The 16,391-nt window shown below is 35.9% G+C and overlaps 1 protein-coding gene across 2 annotated transcripts in view; it reads left to right on the top strand.

Moving 5' to 3' along the window:
• LRRK2 (leucine rich repeat kinase 2) overlaps positions 1-16,391 on the top strand; it is a 65,036-nt gene that overhangs the window by 11,736 nt on the left and 36,909 nt on the right. The window contains exons 7-18 of one of the 2 annotated variants that reach the window (XM_068995071.1): positions 2,914-3,045; positions 5,554-5,673; positions 6,801-6,925; positions 7,480-7,559; positions 8,312-8,418; positions 10,064-10,193; positions 10,759-10,883; positions 12,485-12,618; positions 13,821-13,965; positions 14,256-14,395; positions 15,713-15,841; positions 15,927-16,097. In XM_068995071.1, coding sequence (XP_068851172.1) covers positions 2,914-3,045; positions 5,554-5,673; positions 6,801-6,925; positions 7,480-7,559; positions 8,312-8,418; positions 10,064-10,193; positions 10,759-10,883; positions 12,485-12,618; positions 13,821-13,965; positions 14,256-14,395; positions 15,713-15,841; positions 15,927-16,097 — 1,538 coding nt within the window. Of the gene's footprint in view, positions 1-2,913; positions 3,046-5,553; positions 5,674-6,800; positions 6,926-7,479; positions 7,560-8,311; positions 8,419-9,066; positions 9,137-10,063; positions 10,194-10,758; positions 10,884-12,484; positions 12,619-13,820; positions 13,966-14,255; positions 14,396-15,712; positions 15,842-15,926; positions 16,098-16,391 lie in introns of those variants that run through there. The other variant, XM_068995077.1, reaches the window with a different exon arrangement.

The raw sequence follows: 16,391 nt of genomic DNA, 5'->3' as shown, positions 1-16,391 counted from the left end.
AATGGCAAGCATTGGTAGAACTGTGCATGTGATCATCTTACAGTGTCCTCAGGTGTTGTGCAGTAAGACTGGAAGAAAATGTCTTTGTTATCTCTTGTCTTCTGATAACAGCAATCCCTGTTCTACACAAAACCAGATCCTGAGAAATGTGTTTGATGTTTTGTATCAATTTGTTGGCAGCAATTTGATCTTGTTGACACAGAGGCAGCTTTTTATCAGCTTCCTGCTGATAAAATTTTGGGAAGCATAGAGCGGGGTTCTGCTCTTCATGTCTTTCATGAGGTGCATAATGTTGTATCTCCTGCAAAAGTGTTTACTTACAAAACCTTGCTCATACATCCTGTTTGGCTCTGTAGGAACCATGCTGGCCCTATGTATGCCCAATAAACAAGAACTAGACTTGCGTGTCCCACATTTCATCAGACTCCAAGCTATCTAGTTCCTGTTTCTCAAACTTCTTGCTGTTCTAGTTTATGTTTAAAAAGTTTAGTATTCCTTGAGTCAGAAATAATTTTACCCTAGCCCAGAAGTTACTGCTGTTTTCTAGGGATGAGGATACTGGATTTTAAGTGCTTTTCAAAACAGTAAATACGTATACGAAGTTGGAAATCCTTTATAGCCAAGGAATTGCAACAACAGAAAGGCATGAAAAAGACCTGCTCTAAAGTAGGTATTTAATACTCTAATTTCTAATATGAAAAATTGAAAACAGCCAGAAAAACATGAATGTGCAAAGCCAGTATTCATACTCTTGGTTTGTGACATCCTTTGAGAACTCAACAAAATATATTCCTTTAAGGCCAGCCTAAAGAAGATAATTCAGTGTAAGTACACACTGTAACTTATTCAGTAGTAAAATGTCTCCCCATACCCTGAAGTTCAAGTCTCTATTCCAAATGAGTACCTCACTATGCCTTCTTTCATTAATACATATTTAGACTTTGTTGTGGCTCACATAATAAAAACCTGTAGGATAAGTGTTTATTCCAGTTCTGTACAAGCACTCTTAAATCTCAGTAGTATTTGTGGCATGAGAAAAATGCTTTGCTGCTGACTGTCCTCCAAAGTGGAGTGATGGATCACAGAGTGTTAACCCATCTAAATGGCAGGCATAGGGAGCCAGCCGGGCTTGTCCTCTGTTTAGTAGGGAGAAACAGTCACCTCAAGAAGAAATTTACCTAACCCTAAACCAGGTTCCTGTTACAGTTGGGATGAATCACCATACAGAGTGCTCAGATCTCTTCATCAATTGTTGAGAGAACCTAGGTGACAAAGTTTTGGTGGTTAAGATTAAATTTGATCTGTTCCAACTCTTTTTCTCTAACTTGTTCTGGGAAACGGTGATTCCTGCAGATGTGCCATTGCTTGGATTTTGCAGGATTTCAACATGCAGTTCTTTGTAGTGCTCACTTTTGGAATCTTCTGAGTGTTTTACTATACTCATAAGTATCACCTTTGAAATCGTAACTTACTGTGAAGTGATACAATACTGTCTTGTGGAATGTGTGTTTTCAGTTGAGAATGACATGATAAATGGCTGTCATATTAAAGAATTGTGAAAGGTACATTCCTTCACTATCAAATAGAGTGCTTTGGAAATGCTTCCCACTCAGAGCTTGCTTTTTCACCTAGTAGGTTATAATTATTTAATATTTAGAGATGTATTATTTTGAAGATTTGCTGCTCTTTAAAAAAGGCTAATTATCTTTAATAATACAGTTGTGAATATTATCTTGTGTTGTATCCAGGGAAGCCAAGCTGTTGAAAGAACAATTAAGAAAATTTATAGACCTCAGCAGAGTAATGCTAACTCCCTTGGAGTCAGTGACAGGACTCCCTTTCATTCATTTGGGCCAGGATTTTGGCCAAGATTTCTTGGGTTCATATTCTGTCTCATACCCTGGATAGAAATACTACAAGGATGCTTTCACACACTGTGTTTTAGCTACCATGATGCTGTTTTGCCTGAAATTACTGTGGGTGGGATCACTCTGTCCTCAGTAGGAATGGATGCATTCTGTCTTCATACGGGCTCATGTGATTGTCCTGTTGGTTTCTGTGTCTGGCCTGAGTAATAAACAGTAAACAGGGTGAGAGTGACCAGGCACTGGCACAGTTTTCTTGGAGGGGCTGTGAAGTTTCTATCCTTGGAAATACTCAGAAGCCAACAACCTGCTCTAGGCAGCCCTGCTTGAACACGTGGGTTGGACATGGTGACCTTTTAGCCCGGCCTTCCAACATAAACCTTCTGTGATTCTGTGAAATACAGGGTTTGCAATGACTTTCAAAATATTGCAGGAATGTTAGATGAAAATCTCAGTACCCTCAGTACACAACAGGTGTACTGTAAAGCTAATTCATATGAAAATAATAACTTCCTAACTTTCCCCCTAAAAAAAGAAGGAAAACTCAGAAATACATGATTGAATCAAATAAATTACTACAGAATAGATTTCATAAGAAAAAAATTCTAAATTGTTTCTTAATTGTATTCCCCAGGAATATTACTGAAATACGGTGAAATGTGTTCTTGATCACAGTCATGTTAGAAGCACCATTTATAAGATTGATTTAGTATTTATAAAACAATTTGTTCACATTTAAGAAAAAAGCTACCTAATATTGGTTTGGGAGGAGGTTTCTGTTACATGGCCTGAAACAGAATGAAAGAAAACCATAAATGTTAATCTGAACTTTGAACTTAATGAATTATTTCCAAATGTTCATAGTCATTAATGTCCTTTATGGCCATACCAAGAAATAAAGCCACCTTTCAAGTGCAAGGGAAAACCTGAAATATAGTCACAGTTTTCTAAATAAATCTATTTAACTAAAGTCTGAATTAGAATCCAGTCAACTTCTTTTTTCTCCTCTCTCTTAAGAAGCCGTTTTTGTTTCTGTTTCTTTCTTTAGCCAGCAATGTTGAAGTGCTTATGTCTGGAAATGTTCGCTGCTACAATGTTATAGTGGAAATGATGAAAAGTTTCCCCAATAGTGAAACAGTTCAGGAAGTGAGTTGCTGTTTGTTGCACAAGCTTACATTGGGTAAGTTCACAAAGTTGTTTATACTCAGTTTATTCTGACTGTGTGAGAGTTGGAGTTAACTGGGAGCGTTACAAGCAGCAAGTGCTATTCCAGTTAATCCTCAGGGTGGTGTATCCTTGTGTCAGATCCTTGTGTCTAATGATGCAAACATATTGAGGTAACCCTGGCCACAGTCAATATGCTGTCCTTATGTGGTAAATATAGATAACAATGAGAAGCTGCCATAAAAGACTCAAGTTAGTGGGAAGTAATGAGACAAAAAAGAGTGAGAAGCACTATATGAGAAAGGGAAATCAGTAGGTCCGATTCTGTATAAAGTTACTGTAGAAAAGAAGAAAATTACTTAGAAATTTCATTTTGTGAAGTACCAGTGGTGAATGTGTGGGGAAACAACTGGTGCTACAGAATTAGTTGAAAAGTATTCTCTAAAACTCTAGTTTTCCTCCTTACAATGCATTTATCTTCAGATACCTGTGCTGCATTCCTGATAGTGATGGTGCCTGTCTTGGGGCCCCCCTGTGCTGCAGCAGTGAATGAATCACTGAGTTCTGGACTTGCCTTGACTCGAGCAGAAGTGCTTTGGTTGTGTGGGCTAAAATGGGCTGATTTTACATCAAGAGAAATAATGTCAGTGGCAAAAAGTTGTGCCTCTAGCAGCTCTGTTCTCATACTTGCAACTATAATAAACCCATTTGAGCAGTTGCCAAAAACCACATAATAGGAAGTTCAAATAAAAATAAATATGTTTTTCCCCCTGCTGCATACAAACCCACTGTGAGCAGCTGCCTGAGCAGCCCTCATTCCATGGCTGGTTCTTTTTAATCAAGAGATAGACTTCCCAATTTTTGCAGGTGGTGGCCTGAAGCTACTGCAGATGCTGGTACCAGTGCATGACTCCCCATAATCAAGTTGTTCCCATCCTTTCACCATCTGTTTCCACTTCTTTGTGCAGATATTGTAGAAAATACAGATCAGACCTGAGTGCAACCCAGAGCAACTTCCCATTCCCCTTCAGAAAGACAAATACAATTTTCAAGAAAATATGGTGGCTGCTAAGGTTGTAATTGCAGGGGTTTTTGGCAAGAGGTGATGCTAACCTTGAATGGTTTGCTGTGCAAGGCTAACTGAAGATAGGCAGGGAAACCAAGCACTTGTGGGGACACAGCAACTTCAGTGACAGTCCTGATCTTGCCCTGAGTGCAAGCAGCCTGGTTTCAATGAGATGTTTGCCATGTGTTTATGCTGACCAACAACAGAGTGGCAGGAAAGCAGCCACAAGATCCATTTCTTCTTTGAGCCCCTCATCTTAATAAAGATATAGTAGAGTTATGGAAGAAGTGTTCACAGCATCACAGTTATGGGGACAGATGTGAAATTGCTATGTGCTCCTGGAAATAGTCTGGAATCTTTCCATATATATAGCCAGTGTTTCTTCCCAGGTTATTTTGATGGACACTGTCTTCCTAAACCTATGTTAAGTGGCAGTGAAATGGTAAAGTCAGCATCTATTAGCTTCCAAAAACACCATCCTGCATTCTTCCTAATCTGGTAATGACTATCCTAGATTTGACTGTCTTTGGAATTTTAACTGGCTGATACCTGTTAGGCCAGCCACAAGTGCAACAGAAGTACTCATCACATAGCCTAAGATTATTAATTTATTTAGGTAATATAGTTACAGAAACATACCTTTTCCATTAAAATACATTAAGAAACAGCAGTGCTGATATAACATGACCACACTACTGATCTTTCATGTTGCTACTCTGATTCTCATTTTTGCTAATCAAGATTTAAATAAAATTGAATATCAAAATAGAAACCATAGCTATCAAACCATATTTGACAAAGTGAGTGTTGCTCTATTATTTTCTGCTCTATTAGTTTCTAACTTATGATACAGGTTTTTACAACAAACAAGGAAGTTATTTGAATTTGCTTGCTTTTTGAAAAGTGCCTTATATTCAACCTGTAACATAAAATACTGTACAGCTTATAATAATTGTTATGCTTTAAATATATTTATAATCAAAAGGCTTCCTTCTACTCCAGAAGGAATCTATTCTGTATTTATAATGTCGGCCTTGATTTATTTAATGAGGAGGGCAAAACCAGAGAGTAAACCAGGGTTAAATTACTTGCATCATAGGATAAATCAAATCATTGCAGAAATTCAGGACCAGAATGGCATTTGCTTCCTGGCAGGAAGTCTGCAAGTGATACACCAACTGTATTTTTCTTATTTTGATGACAGTGTGTGTTTCATTTTGCATAGAACCTCTGCCTTTTGTAAAAAAAAAAAATTTAAAAGGTCCGCAAAGAATGTAGATCCCAACTGTTTTTTATCCTTAACCTCTTCTTTCAACAAACAAAATTTTGTTGTCAAGCCCTGTAATAAGAAAACCAATGTTTGCTACAAAGTTTGTGCATTGTGTGCCAAGAAATTTATGTTAAATGTAGAGCTCTAGATATGTGTTTATATTAATTTGATATTTTATCTGTTTTCAGGAAATTTTTTCAATATCCTTGTATTACATAAGGTTCCAGAAGTCATTGTGAAGGCTGTTACAACATATCCTGAAAACGCGAAGTTACAAGCTGCAGCTCTCAGTTGTTTAGCTCTTCTAAGTGAGTAAATCTCTGCCTACTTGTTATTTTTTTTGTTCTAGTGATTTCCTGTAATAATTTCAAACTCCATTTCTTTAACACCAAAGGCTCAGGTAGGACAGCTTCAACAAAGCTGGATTTCCTACATGATTACAGTTTACTGTTTCACTGTGATAAGTCTGTATTCATATCATACACCAAACATTTGCACAGTGTTCAGAGCTGGTAAGTTATGTTGACAGATCTGAACAGAGCATACTGGTTATTCATAGACAAATCTTGGATAATCCCTTCTTAACATAAAGTCTCCAGTGATAACAACACTGATTTGATGTTGTGTTTGCCAGGTATGACAGTACTTGTATTGTGGCAGTTGATAGCACCACAAAATCAATGCTTGTGCTTGAGTTCTGAAATCAATTAAAAGATTTAAACTTTTCCTTGAGTACAGTTCAGACAAAAATTAGTTAGCTAATGTCAAAAAGCTAAGAATCTGATCCTCTTTGTCTTTGAGTTATTATTCCATATAAAAGTCAGTAGAAATGCTGTTTAAGAGTCTCCAAAATAGCAAAGATTAGAATTCAGTACATATTCCATTATACCTCAAATATTATGCTCAGTGTTGGTATCTTTTTCTTCCCATTAATTGCTGAAAAATCACAGGTATAAAATGATATATTTCAAATTCTGTTGCACTTTCTGGGACCAGATATTTCTCTCTTAGCAACTGCAATTTGCATTTTGTTTTTTAACGGCATTGCTTCAGAGTGTTAGATGGCTCTGTAATAAGTGGTTCCATGCAAATGATTCACAGTTATATTTTATGTCTGTGGTACTCTGTATGTAAATACACAACAAAAAGAGGTACATGCAGGTCTTCTCAGAGCCAAAGCTTAGACTGATCTGTAATTATGTGACTCATTTACTACATTACACTTAAGTTTTTAACTCCTTTTATAACCTTGAAGACATTTTTCAAGTCTGTCTTAGAGTTTATGTCAAAAGATTTCTCCCTTCCCAGAAAAGGCTTATGTTCCCACTGATTTTCAACACTGCCAGTGTGAGTGCCTCCATGACTACAGAAAAGTTGAGACATAGGTGTTTTGTTTTCACAGTAAGAATTTATTGTAAATATTTTATATTTCAAGCTGAAACGATATTCTTAAACCGGGATTTAGAGGAAAGAAAGGAAGAGGAGGAGGAAGAAAAGTTATGCTGGTTGGAAGCATGTTACAAAGCATTAGAACTACACCGAAAAAATACAGATGTGCTGGTGAGAATTTCTGGATGATGGGAATATGGAAAGACTGTATTATGTATTTAATAAAATGTTTAGCCACATGCTTTTCTCATATATATCCGTAGGCAAAAAAAGACCTTAAGGTCTGGATTAGATTTAGAATAAATCTTACCTTTCTTGCCTTTCTTATCTTTGTTCATCTCAAGAGATTTTAGCTACTTCTTTGGATCAAATGTAGGTAGTTAAGATGAGGCTTATTGCCTGTAACTTTGGCCATGCAAAGATTGTTGTTTACATACCTCCTCTGTATCTAACAGCCAAACACAGGCCCATCAGCAGAAGAATTAATCTTGGCCTAAAATAGATACCAAAATGAAAATCAAATAATGAGATTGTCACATGTTTGTAACTCAGGCCTATTCCAGCTATAAAGAATGTGACAGTGTACATTTTGTTCTATTTCTACATAAAGCACCTTGTACCTCTTTTGTGAACCCAAAAGCAGTCAAACTATTTAAGTTTTTTCATATATTTTTAATCTTCTAAAGCTATATTTTCTTAATCTTTTTGTCTTGGTTTATATTTAGGAGGCTGCATGCTGGGCTTTGAAAAATCTGTTTCTGTATCAACGCAACCTTCATGAGAAGATTGGAGATGGAGATAATCAGTCAGTGTTGTCTTAAACTGGATTTTTAGAAATGAAAAAAATGAGTGCCTATTATTAGGCCATCTGACGTTTCACTTTTCAATTATTTTTACTTTTGTAGTAGATGAAATGCATGATGATCAACCAAACCTGGGAAAGTGTCTTCCAAAGTGTGTTAACCTTGATTCAGGAAAATCTGCTAGTGTTTTAATGAAGGGTCAGAACACAGCCTATTAGAGCTAATTTTTACAGTTCATAAGGGATTTTGTCTTCAGTTGCTACAGGGATAAAGAATATAAGAATTAGGAAAACAGACAAGATTAAGATACCTAGCATGTAAGGAGTGTAGAAAAGCAGTACTCATTTTCTTACAAATCAGATGAAAAGGCATTGTAGAGAGAATGCTGCCTCATTAGGGAGAATCTACAAGGCATGGATAAGACACAGATTTCCATTTTACTTAAACTATTTCTCAGAGTTCCTTAAAATTTTAGTCACTCAATTTTTGCCAGCCTGTTTATACCACTTTCTGGACCTCAGGTCACTTGGAAAGCATGGTTCCAAAGCAATTCAGTGAGATTCAGACTAGACAAAGTTGCCTAGGTTACAAAGGGTTTTCTGTCAGCTGTTGCTCTGGAAAAATATTAGAAATCAAGAGCAATCATCTGAAATTTTCATTATGTTACATAATACCTTTTTAGGAAACTGAACTGCAATTATGAAGTAACTGCTGTAATACAGTCAATGTACAGTGATTTGTTTCTCTCTGAAAGGTTCCCAATAGACAGAGCAGTGATGCTCTCCATGCTGATGCACTCCTCTTCAAAAGAAGTGTTTCAGGCTGCTGCTAGTACCTTGGCAATTTTGTCACAACAGAATGGTAAGGGACTTCAGTTATCTTTTCTTTTTCATTCAGCAGAAAGTTATTGCAAAAATATTAAAGAGGATTTAGTGTACTGTTGAATGAATACAATACTCCATGTGATTAGAGTAGTATGTTGTGATAAGTAGGAAGTTATTCCTTGCTTTGAAAAAGTTATTGTTGGCTAGTGTAAAAAGTACAAGGAAATAAAAGAGTTCTCTGCCAGTTTATGTGTTGCAATTGCTACTTTTTGGAGCAGGAGACGTGAAAAGAGTGTGCTCTCTTTGTGTGCCTGTTTAAATATTTATCACATGTTTGAATTTCGTCAAGAGCAGCATTTGTTGAAAAATCACATGAATAAGGAATACAGCCCAGCAAATACCACTTTCTTGCTTAACACAGGAGATTTGAGCAGTCCTGTTGACTTCAGTGGAGCAAATTGTGTAGAAACTTAAGCATGTGCATGACAGTTTTCAAGATTTCTTTACTCCTGATCATGTCCCTAACATGGTTTCCTAACTTTTTTCAATTTGCAGAACCCCTCAAAATTTTTCAGTGGAGATGTGGACCCCTGAGTAGAGTATTTAAGCCTACTGACAGTTGGCCTGCTTTTATTAGATAACTTTCACAGAATCCTTTGAAATGGTTATGGATCTCAAGTGGTTTGCAGACTGCACATTGAAAACCACTGGCTAGGTAGAAAGGAAAATCCTAGCAGTTAATTACCATTCTCTAGGTGAGAAAGCATTGTTTTATCATCAGTTTATTGAGCCATCCAAGTACATAAAACCTAACGCAGGGAAGGTTTTATAATTATTTATGAGACCAGTATGTATCTATACTGAGAAATAGATCTCATAAATGTATGCATATTATTGTCATATACCAGTTACTTTCATAACATGTTACTGACAAGTGGGCCTCTGATTCCTTTTGGAAATCTAAAGCAAGTTTTTCTTCTTTTTTTAAATTATTATTCTCTTTTTTTTCCCCCCTAAATGAATGTGCTTACAGCAGAAATGATAGACATAAAGAAACTTAGTAAATTCTTCTGGCACAATGCAGTACTGCTTGAACTAACCATCTGAAATGGATGTACTGAACTGGGAATAACAAGATTTGGTGGTAGTTACTATGATAATTTTTATAGTGTTCTAATTTGTATTAGTTACAGTTAGAGCTACAGGATGTGCTTGGATATTTGAATTTGCAAAAAATGAATTCATAAAGTAAATAGAATTAATAAATATAATTTCATTTTTGAAGTTCCATTTTGGAAGCTAGAAGGTTTTTTTAAAGTTTTAAGTTCTAGCTTTTCTATATGATCTCAGAGTGCAATTAGGAAAAAGTTGAAGAATAAACATTTCTGAAAATATAAGCAGGGCTATACATTCTCCTTCCCATATGCTAACTTTACATGAGTAAAAATAGCAGATGTATAGAGACTTATTAGACAGTCAGAAATTATAATGTGTTTGATTAAGCTATGCAAACAGAAGTCAGCTTCAGCTCAAATTGTTTCCTATTCTAATTTGTACTATTATTTCTGTTTGGTGAGGCAAAAACATTGAAAAAAAAGGAGTGGGGGAAAAAGTTGGTTTTGAGAACTATACAGAAAGAAAGAAAAATTTTCTTACAGGATGCTTACTATTTTGTGTTGTAGTAAATATTAGGAAGACGCTTCTGGCGAAAGGCATACATATGAATGTTTTGGATATAATGAGGAAACATTCCCATTCTCCTGAAGTGGTTGAAAGTGCCTGCAGGATCCTGAATCACGTGTTCGAAGGAAGGTAATAAAACTAGAAATGCAGGTCCACTTCCAAGGTGAAGGGTTTTGAGATTCTGTGCCGTAAGTGATTACATTTAAATTGTTGATTGGTAGTAAAATTGACCACAGACTGTCATCCCTGTTTAAGACATGGAATTTTGTAAGCCCTGTAGTCAAATGCCCAGGGGGGTGTGGGTAGGGAGCTGCATGTTCTTCCCATCATGGTTCTTGTGCAGTGAGATTTGAATAGGCAATGTCTGGGTGGTCTCCCCTCCTGTTAACAACACTGAATTCCATTAAGAGATAAGAAATTTCCCGCAAAATTACCTCTGATTATTAAAATAGCATTTTGTTAATATTACTTTCTTGTCGGCTAGGATGGAAGTATTTACATAGACTGAATTAATAGAATGGCATGAAAATAGTTTGCAATGATGAAGAAAAGTAACACAGTTTAATTTATATTTCAGATTTACAGTGTTCCAAAGGGTTAACACAGTCCTTAATTAACACAGTGTTAATTAAGGACAAATACATGTGAAATTTAGAAATGCATTCTTTTTATTTATTTAATAAACTATTTTCAGTTTCCCTCATCTGGATGTAATGACAGTAGCAGTATCAGAAGTTGTAAAAGCCATGAGGAAACATGAAAAATCACTCTCTGTACAACTGGAAGCACTTCGAGTCCTTTTACACTTCATGATGCCTGGTAAGTCATCCAAAGGCATACAGCAAATCAGATAGCTGGGTTTTTGTCTTTCTTATCTAATGACACAGCCTTTAATGGGATTTTCAAAAATTATTGCAGTTCTGTACATAGCAGAGAATAGCTGTATGTCTTTAGGAAAATGCAAAATGGGAGAAAATATTTGAGGTATTGAAGGTAACAGACCAAAATTATTACTGCTGATTTCCTCTTGATTTCATCAGTGAATAGGCAGCTCCATTATTTCTAAGGAGTTGAGGGAGTGAATGCAGAGCTGTCACTGTGGTTGTGGTTTGCATCATCAATCCCCTTTAAGTGAGAGCAAACCATGTTAATGACATAAACATTTTTGTACCACAAAATGCAATTGTTTTGATAGTATCTCTTGGAAGGAACGTAAGAACTGGACAGTGATCTTGAAAGATATAAAATATACAATTATATACTACTTTCTATCAAAAAGGAGAAACCAAACTGACTAGTTTAGAAATTCCTTTCCAGAAAAACCCCTCTTTATTGGCAATTCAGAGGGGGAAGAAATGTTCTTTATTAGTTTTATGCCTTTAGTAGAATTTGGGAAAAGTTTTAACTCTTTTTATCAGTGTACTGCTATATATCCTGCTTTTTTCCTCTAATATTAAGTGTAAGAGTATAGACATGAGGTACTGATTTTTTTTTTCAGAATAAATTTTGTAGGTATCTCTCAGCAGTTCTAGTTGAACACTTATGAAACCAATAACTCTAAAAATAGTAAAATGACTAATATGCAGACTGATTGCAGGTTTTCAGTTTCCTTCTATTATTTGAGTTATAATCCTAATACTTCCCTATTTTTTCATTGAACAGCAGGATTAAGATTTCATATATGTGTTCTAACATGGAGGCAAGGTGCTTTGCTTGCCAGTATCCTGCAAGTGAGGCCCTTCTAAACTGTAATCAGACAGCACCAACTGGATGTTGGAACTTGCAGGTTAATTAGGGAATAAAAAAGTAGTTCATGGGAAAAATAGTAATCACAATGAATATGAATGCTGTTGTGACTTTGAAAGGATCTTTGAGTACTTGCTGTAGTGTCACTTGACTGCAAGTGCCAAAAGAAAGTAAATCTGAAAGACCTTTCTCTGTTTTTTTTATATGTGCTCACATTCCACTTAATGACATCTGTGTGTAAAATATGTCCAATGATGTGCTGCCAAGTGAGCAAGAATAAGCAGTTTATAGCTTCTGTATAGTGTCTCCTTACCAGAAGGAAGAAGCATTCTCAAGTAGGTATCAGGAACACCAGGAAACTCTGTAGCTCAAAAAAGCAATATATTGCAATGTAGCTTAGAACAAATTCTTTGGCACAATTTTGTATTTTCATAGTAAGCAGTGAGCAAATATGTGGTGAAATTTTCCTTTCAAACACAATGTACTCACATTACAATATAAATCTGGAGGGACTGCAGTCTCTGCAATACGGTGTTTTGAAAATACCATAAGTCTGAATTATGCCCTCTGAGTCACCTCAGTGTTCGTTTGATTGTTGGATTGTATTTTTGGGTTAATGATGGGGAGAATGTGAAATCTGCTCTTCTGAGGAAGGCTTTTTTCCATTGTTGCAGATACAAAGAATGAACACCAGAATGGTTCTTCCAGAGATGTGGGAGATGCTGCTTTTGCACTTACAGTAAAAGTCATTAGAAGCCAGTGTCTGTTGGAAGGAACTCACTCATTGGTGCTTAATGCTTTAAACAGGGTATAGTTAAAGCTTTATCCTAATGGATTTGTCATTATTTTACACTTGCAATGGTGAATAATTTGTAAGTTTTAGTTCTGCATTAATTTTCCTATTGATTTGATAGAATGAATCTTAACTCCCAAGTTTCATTAATCTATTAGGGTTTCTTCTTCCTTTCTTTTCTGTAGTGCATTAGGTGATTCTTTATACAGTGACCCCAAAGGATATTTATTTTTAAAAAGCTAATTTTTTTCAAGGATACAGTTTATTTGTGATTTCTTTTTTTTTAAACAGGCTATACATGAAAAGTGTCCTCATGCCTACACCTCAGCTACCCATAGAATTGAGTGCACAACTCAATTGTCTCCATTATTTTCACTGTTCAACTTTTTCAGCCCCTGTAAAACAGAATGATCACAGTGCCTTGAAGGGAAAGCTGAGAAATGAAAGGCTGAAGCAGACTCAGTCTGTGCAAAGGAAACACTGGGAACTTTGCACAGCAAATTAACCTTAAATCCTAGTGATGGGAAATGTTTCACTTCATGGCTTTCAGAAGAATCCAATCTCTACAAGGTTTTCAAGGTTCACATGATCACAATCAAAATGTAGCAATTCTTAATTTTTTAGAAGTCTCTCTCAGGAATTTTAAGCTTGCCAAACAGATTCAGTGAAGGAAAATTATGTCTCTTACATTTATTATAGTAGTCAGAGCAAGTAATGTATCAGTGAAATAGTTCTAGAGTATCTAAAGGATATCTTAATCTGAAGATATCAGATATAGGAGTTAACAAAGGAGGTAAAATAATTTTTCTTCAGAAGGTCTTCAGTATTTTGTGATCATCCTGATTGCATTTTCCAATGCAGGTGGTTTGTTGTTTGGGGTACTACAATATCAGCAAGAAGGGCTAGAAATGGACACATTTAATTAAAAACTAGAGACAGAATAAGGAGGAAGTTGGGCATGACTCCATTGAAATTATTTTGCAGATTTGCAAGTCATTGTGATGGCTGTGACACTCTCAGATCTAGGCCTCATCAAGGTTTTCTCCATCTAAAAGTGGGGGGAAATTGGGAAATAATTATCACAAATAACCTGTTGAATTTCTAAATAACCAAACATTCTCTTGTTGTTACAGAACAACTTTAAGAACAAGCAACTCTTTTTTTGCCATTGTAAGCAGAACAGTCTTGATCTGATTTTATTTTCTTTTCTTCATTAGTTTATTGGAAATCCTAGCATTCAGAAGTGTGGACTAAAACTACTTGGTTCTGTAGCTGAGTGCACTGGTGCACTAGAAATTTTAACCCAGCAAGGAGCTACTGACACTGTGCTTCACACCCTACAGATGTATCCAGATGAACAAGGTAGGGAAGGTGTTTTGTCATTCTCATAGAATGAGAATGACATGGTAGGAGGGTTTGTAACAGATCTGTTGCTCGCTTTAGTGCTAGATGTGATGTAGGTTGCCTGGCAAGAGAAGGCTGCAGTGCTGCATAGTCCTCAGATTCACCCATGTTGCAGTTCTGCCTCACCCTGTAATAGCCTGTACAAGTAACTTTCTGGAATGTTACTAAAAGACTACTTAAATCATGGGTTTATTCCGTTCAGAATGTCTGAATTATTGGTGTGTGAATAATATTTATTTTTCTTCTAGACATACAGTGTTTGGGTTTGAGTCTTCTACGCTCTTTGATTACAAGAAAGAGTTTGTGTATTGCAACTATGCATGTCCTGTCAGCAGTTCTGGTTTCTACTCTGCGAAGATTTAAAGAAGTCACTGAAATCCAGATGCATGTATGTGTCATTTCTGTGTATGAGGATGAAAACAAAATTCAAAACCTTAGAAAATTATTTTAATGTCGTTATATTTGAAGTATAATTCCGTGTTTTACTTACTTTATTTTGATTTTATTGAAATTGCTAGATTAGTATAAACCTTTGTAATTAAACTGAGACATTTGTCATAGAGATGGTTTTCTTGGAGGCATATGTTCAATCCAGGATGTGTTAGCGTAAGTTAAGTGCTTATTTAAGACTTCTGGGATCTGAGAACTAGAACAAATTTCTCAGTCATGATCCTTCATTCTGTCAATCTGTAACCATTTCATGAAGTAACCATCAGAGTATTGATTGCCCTTCTTTGAGAAGTCATAGAAGATAACTACCAGCCTTGTTGCCAGGAGTAAACTTAGTGTAGGAATGCTGTATTTAAGAAAGGATATTGCTGGAATACTATCAGACTTTGACCCACATCTGTATATGGAAGAAGAGTTCTTTGTAAACACACGTGTAATCCTTGTGTGAAGTTCTGTTTCCTCTGCTTCAGAAACTTTCCCTGTTGGTTACCAGTTTCATTTTTTTAGTGGAATAGAGCTTGCCTGTGATATCAGCTTTCTGTGAGAGTTTCTATATTTCTCTTCCAGATGAATATGAAAATATCACAAGTACAGCCTCCCTTCTTTGCTGCTGTTTTCCCCCCAACCTTTCCACATTTAGCTTAGCAACCAGTGTAGAGAGAAATAAAAATAATGTGCTGGAATAAGGAAGTTACTTTAAGTGATTTAGTTTCAACTGGGTTTGGACAAGGAGTCCATAATTTAGCCAGTTCACCCTTCTAGGTAAACTTTACTTGCAGAATCATGGGGTGATTTTGTATTTCTTCTTAGTTTTTAGATACACCTGTTAATTTTTTCATTTAGTTTAATAGTTCTTTTCAGATTCGGGGATTACAGAGCAACACACTGGAACAGGGGATGTATCTTCATTCCATATCCTTAGAAAGAGATTGTTTCCTCTTTACATTTTCAGGAAATCACAAGTACATTTGTCACTGCCAGGCAGGATGTTGTCAGATATTATGGTGCATATTTGACTTTTCAGTGTCAGTTAATATCTGTGGGTCAGCTAAACAAGCATGAAACTACAGAGACACCTGCTATTTCTGCCTTCTCTTCTGAACTTCTCCTATTTTGAACTAATGCACGTTTAAAAGTAAGACAAAAAAATTAAAGCATGAATCTTTTGGTTGAAATTTGGTTTTGCTGCATGACCTGTTTTAAAGTGACACTTTTTAACACTGTACTTCTTTCAATGTTCTCATGGTATTCTTAGGGATTTCATGCAATCTTGGCAATTCTTGGTTTGTCACCTTGTTTTGCAAAGCTGCTGGTAAATGAATCATTTGACACAGTCATTTTCTACCAGATGTCCATGTGTTTCACTGACCAGCGAGATCAACAGGTATGTTCTTTGTTTGACAGTTCCACAGGTGAAAAATGTTGGTGCTTTTTTTGTACTAACTTTTACTGTTTGTCTTTACATTCAGTTTCAAAGCCTGTGTTGTAAATGTTTTGCTAAAATAGCTGAAAATGATGATTTAAAAAATATGATGCTGGAAAAAGCATGTATGGAGTACAACAGTATTATGGCTGAATGTTTACTTCTACTGGGAGCTGATATTAATAAGAAGACAAAGATAAACTCTTTGATCTATCAGGTAATACATGGAAATATGTATGTAATTTTATTGCTTAAAAATTTGTGCTTTTGGGTTCCTTTCTGTTGTCATGTAAATATGTATACTGGAGAATACAGAGAACAGAGAGGCTGCTCCCACATGCCCACAAGTGCTTCTTGCTATATGTGGCCACCTTTAAATTGAATTTTTTTTTTTTTTGTGAAATGATATGCATAAGCACTTCTTTATTTTGGTTCAGTGTCAAAGTTTTAAACAGTCTGAGAGAACCCCACTGCACGAAGGGAATTAGGAAGTGTTCAATTCTGCTGGTAG

The sequence above is a fragment of the Aphelocoma coerulescens genome, chromosome 1A, assembly GCF_041296385.1.
Source record: "Aphelocoma coerulescens isolate FSJ_1873_10779 chromosome 1A, UR_Acoe_1.0, whole genome shotgun sequence".
In the NCBI taxonomy this organism is placed as follows: domain Eukaryota; kingdom Metazoa; phylum Chordata; class Aves; order Passeriformes; family Corvidae; genus Aphelocoma; species Aphelocoma coerulescens.
Note: the sequence above shows the minus strand (reverse complement) of the source record. Positions and strands in the feature narration are given on the sequence as shown.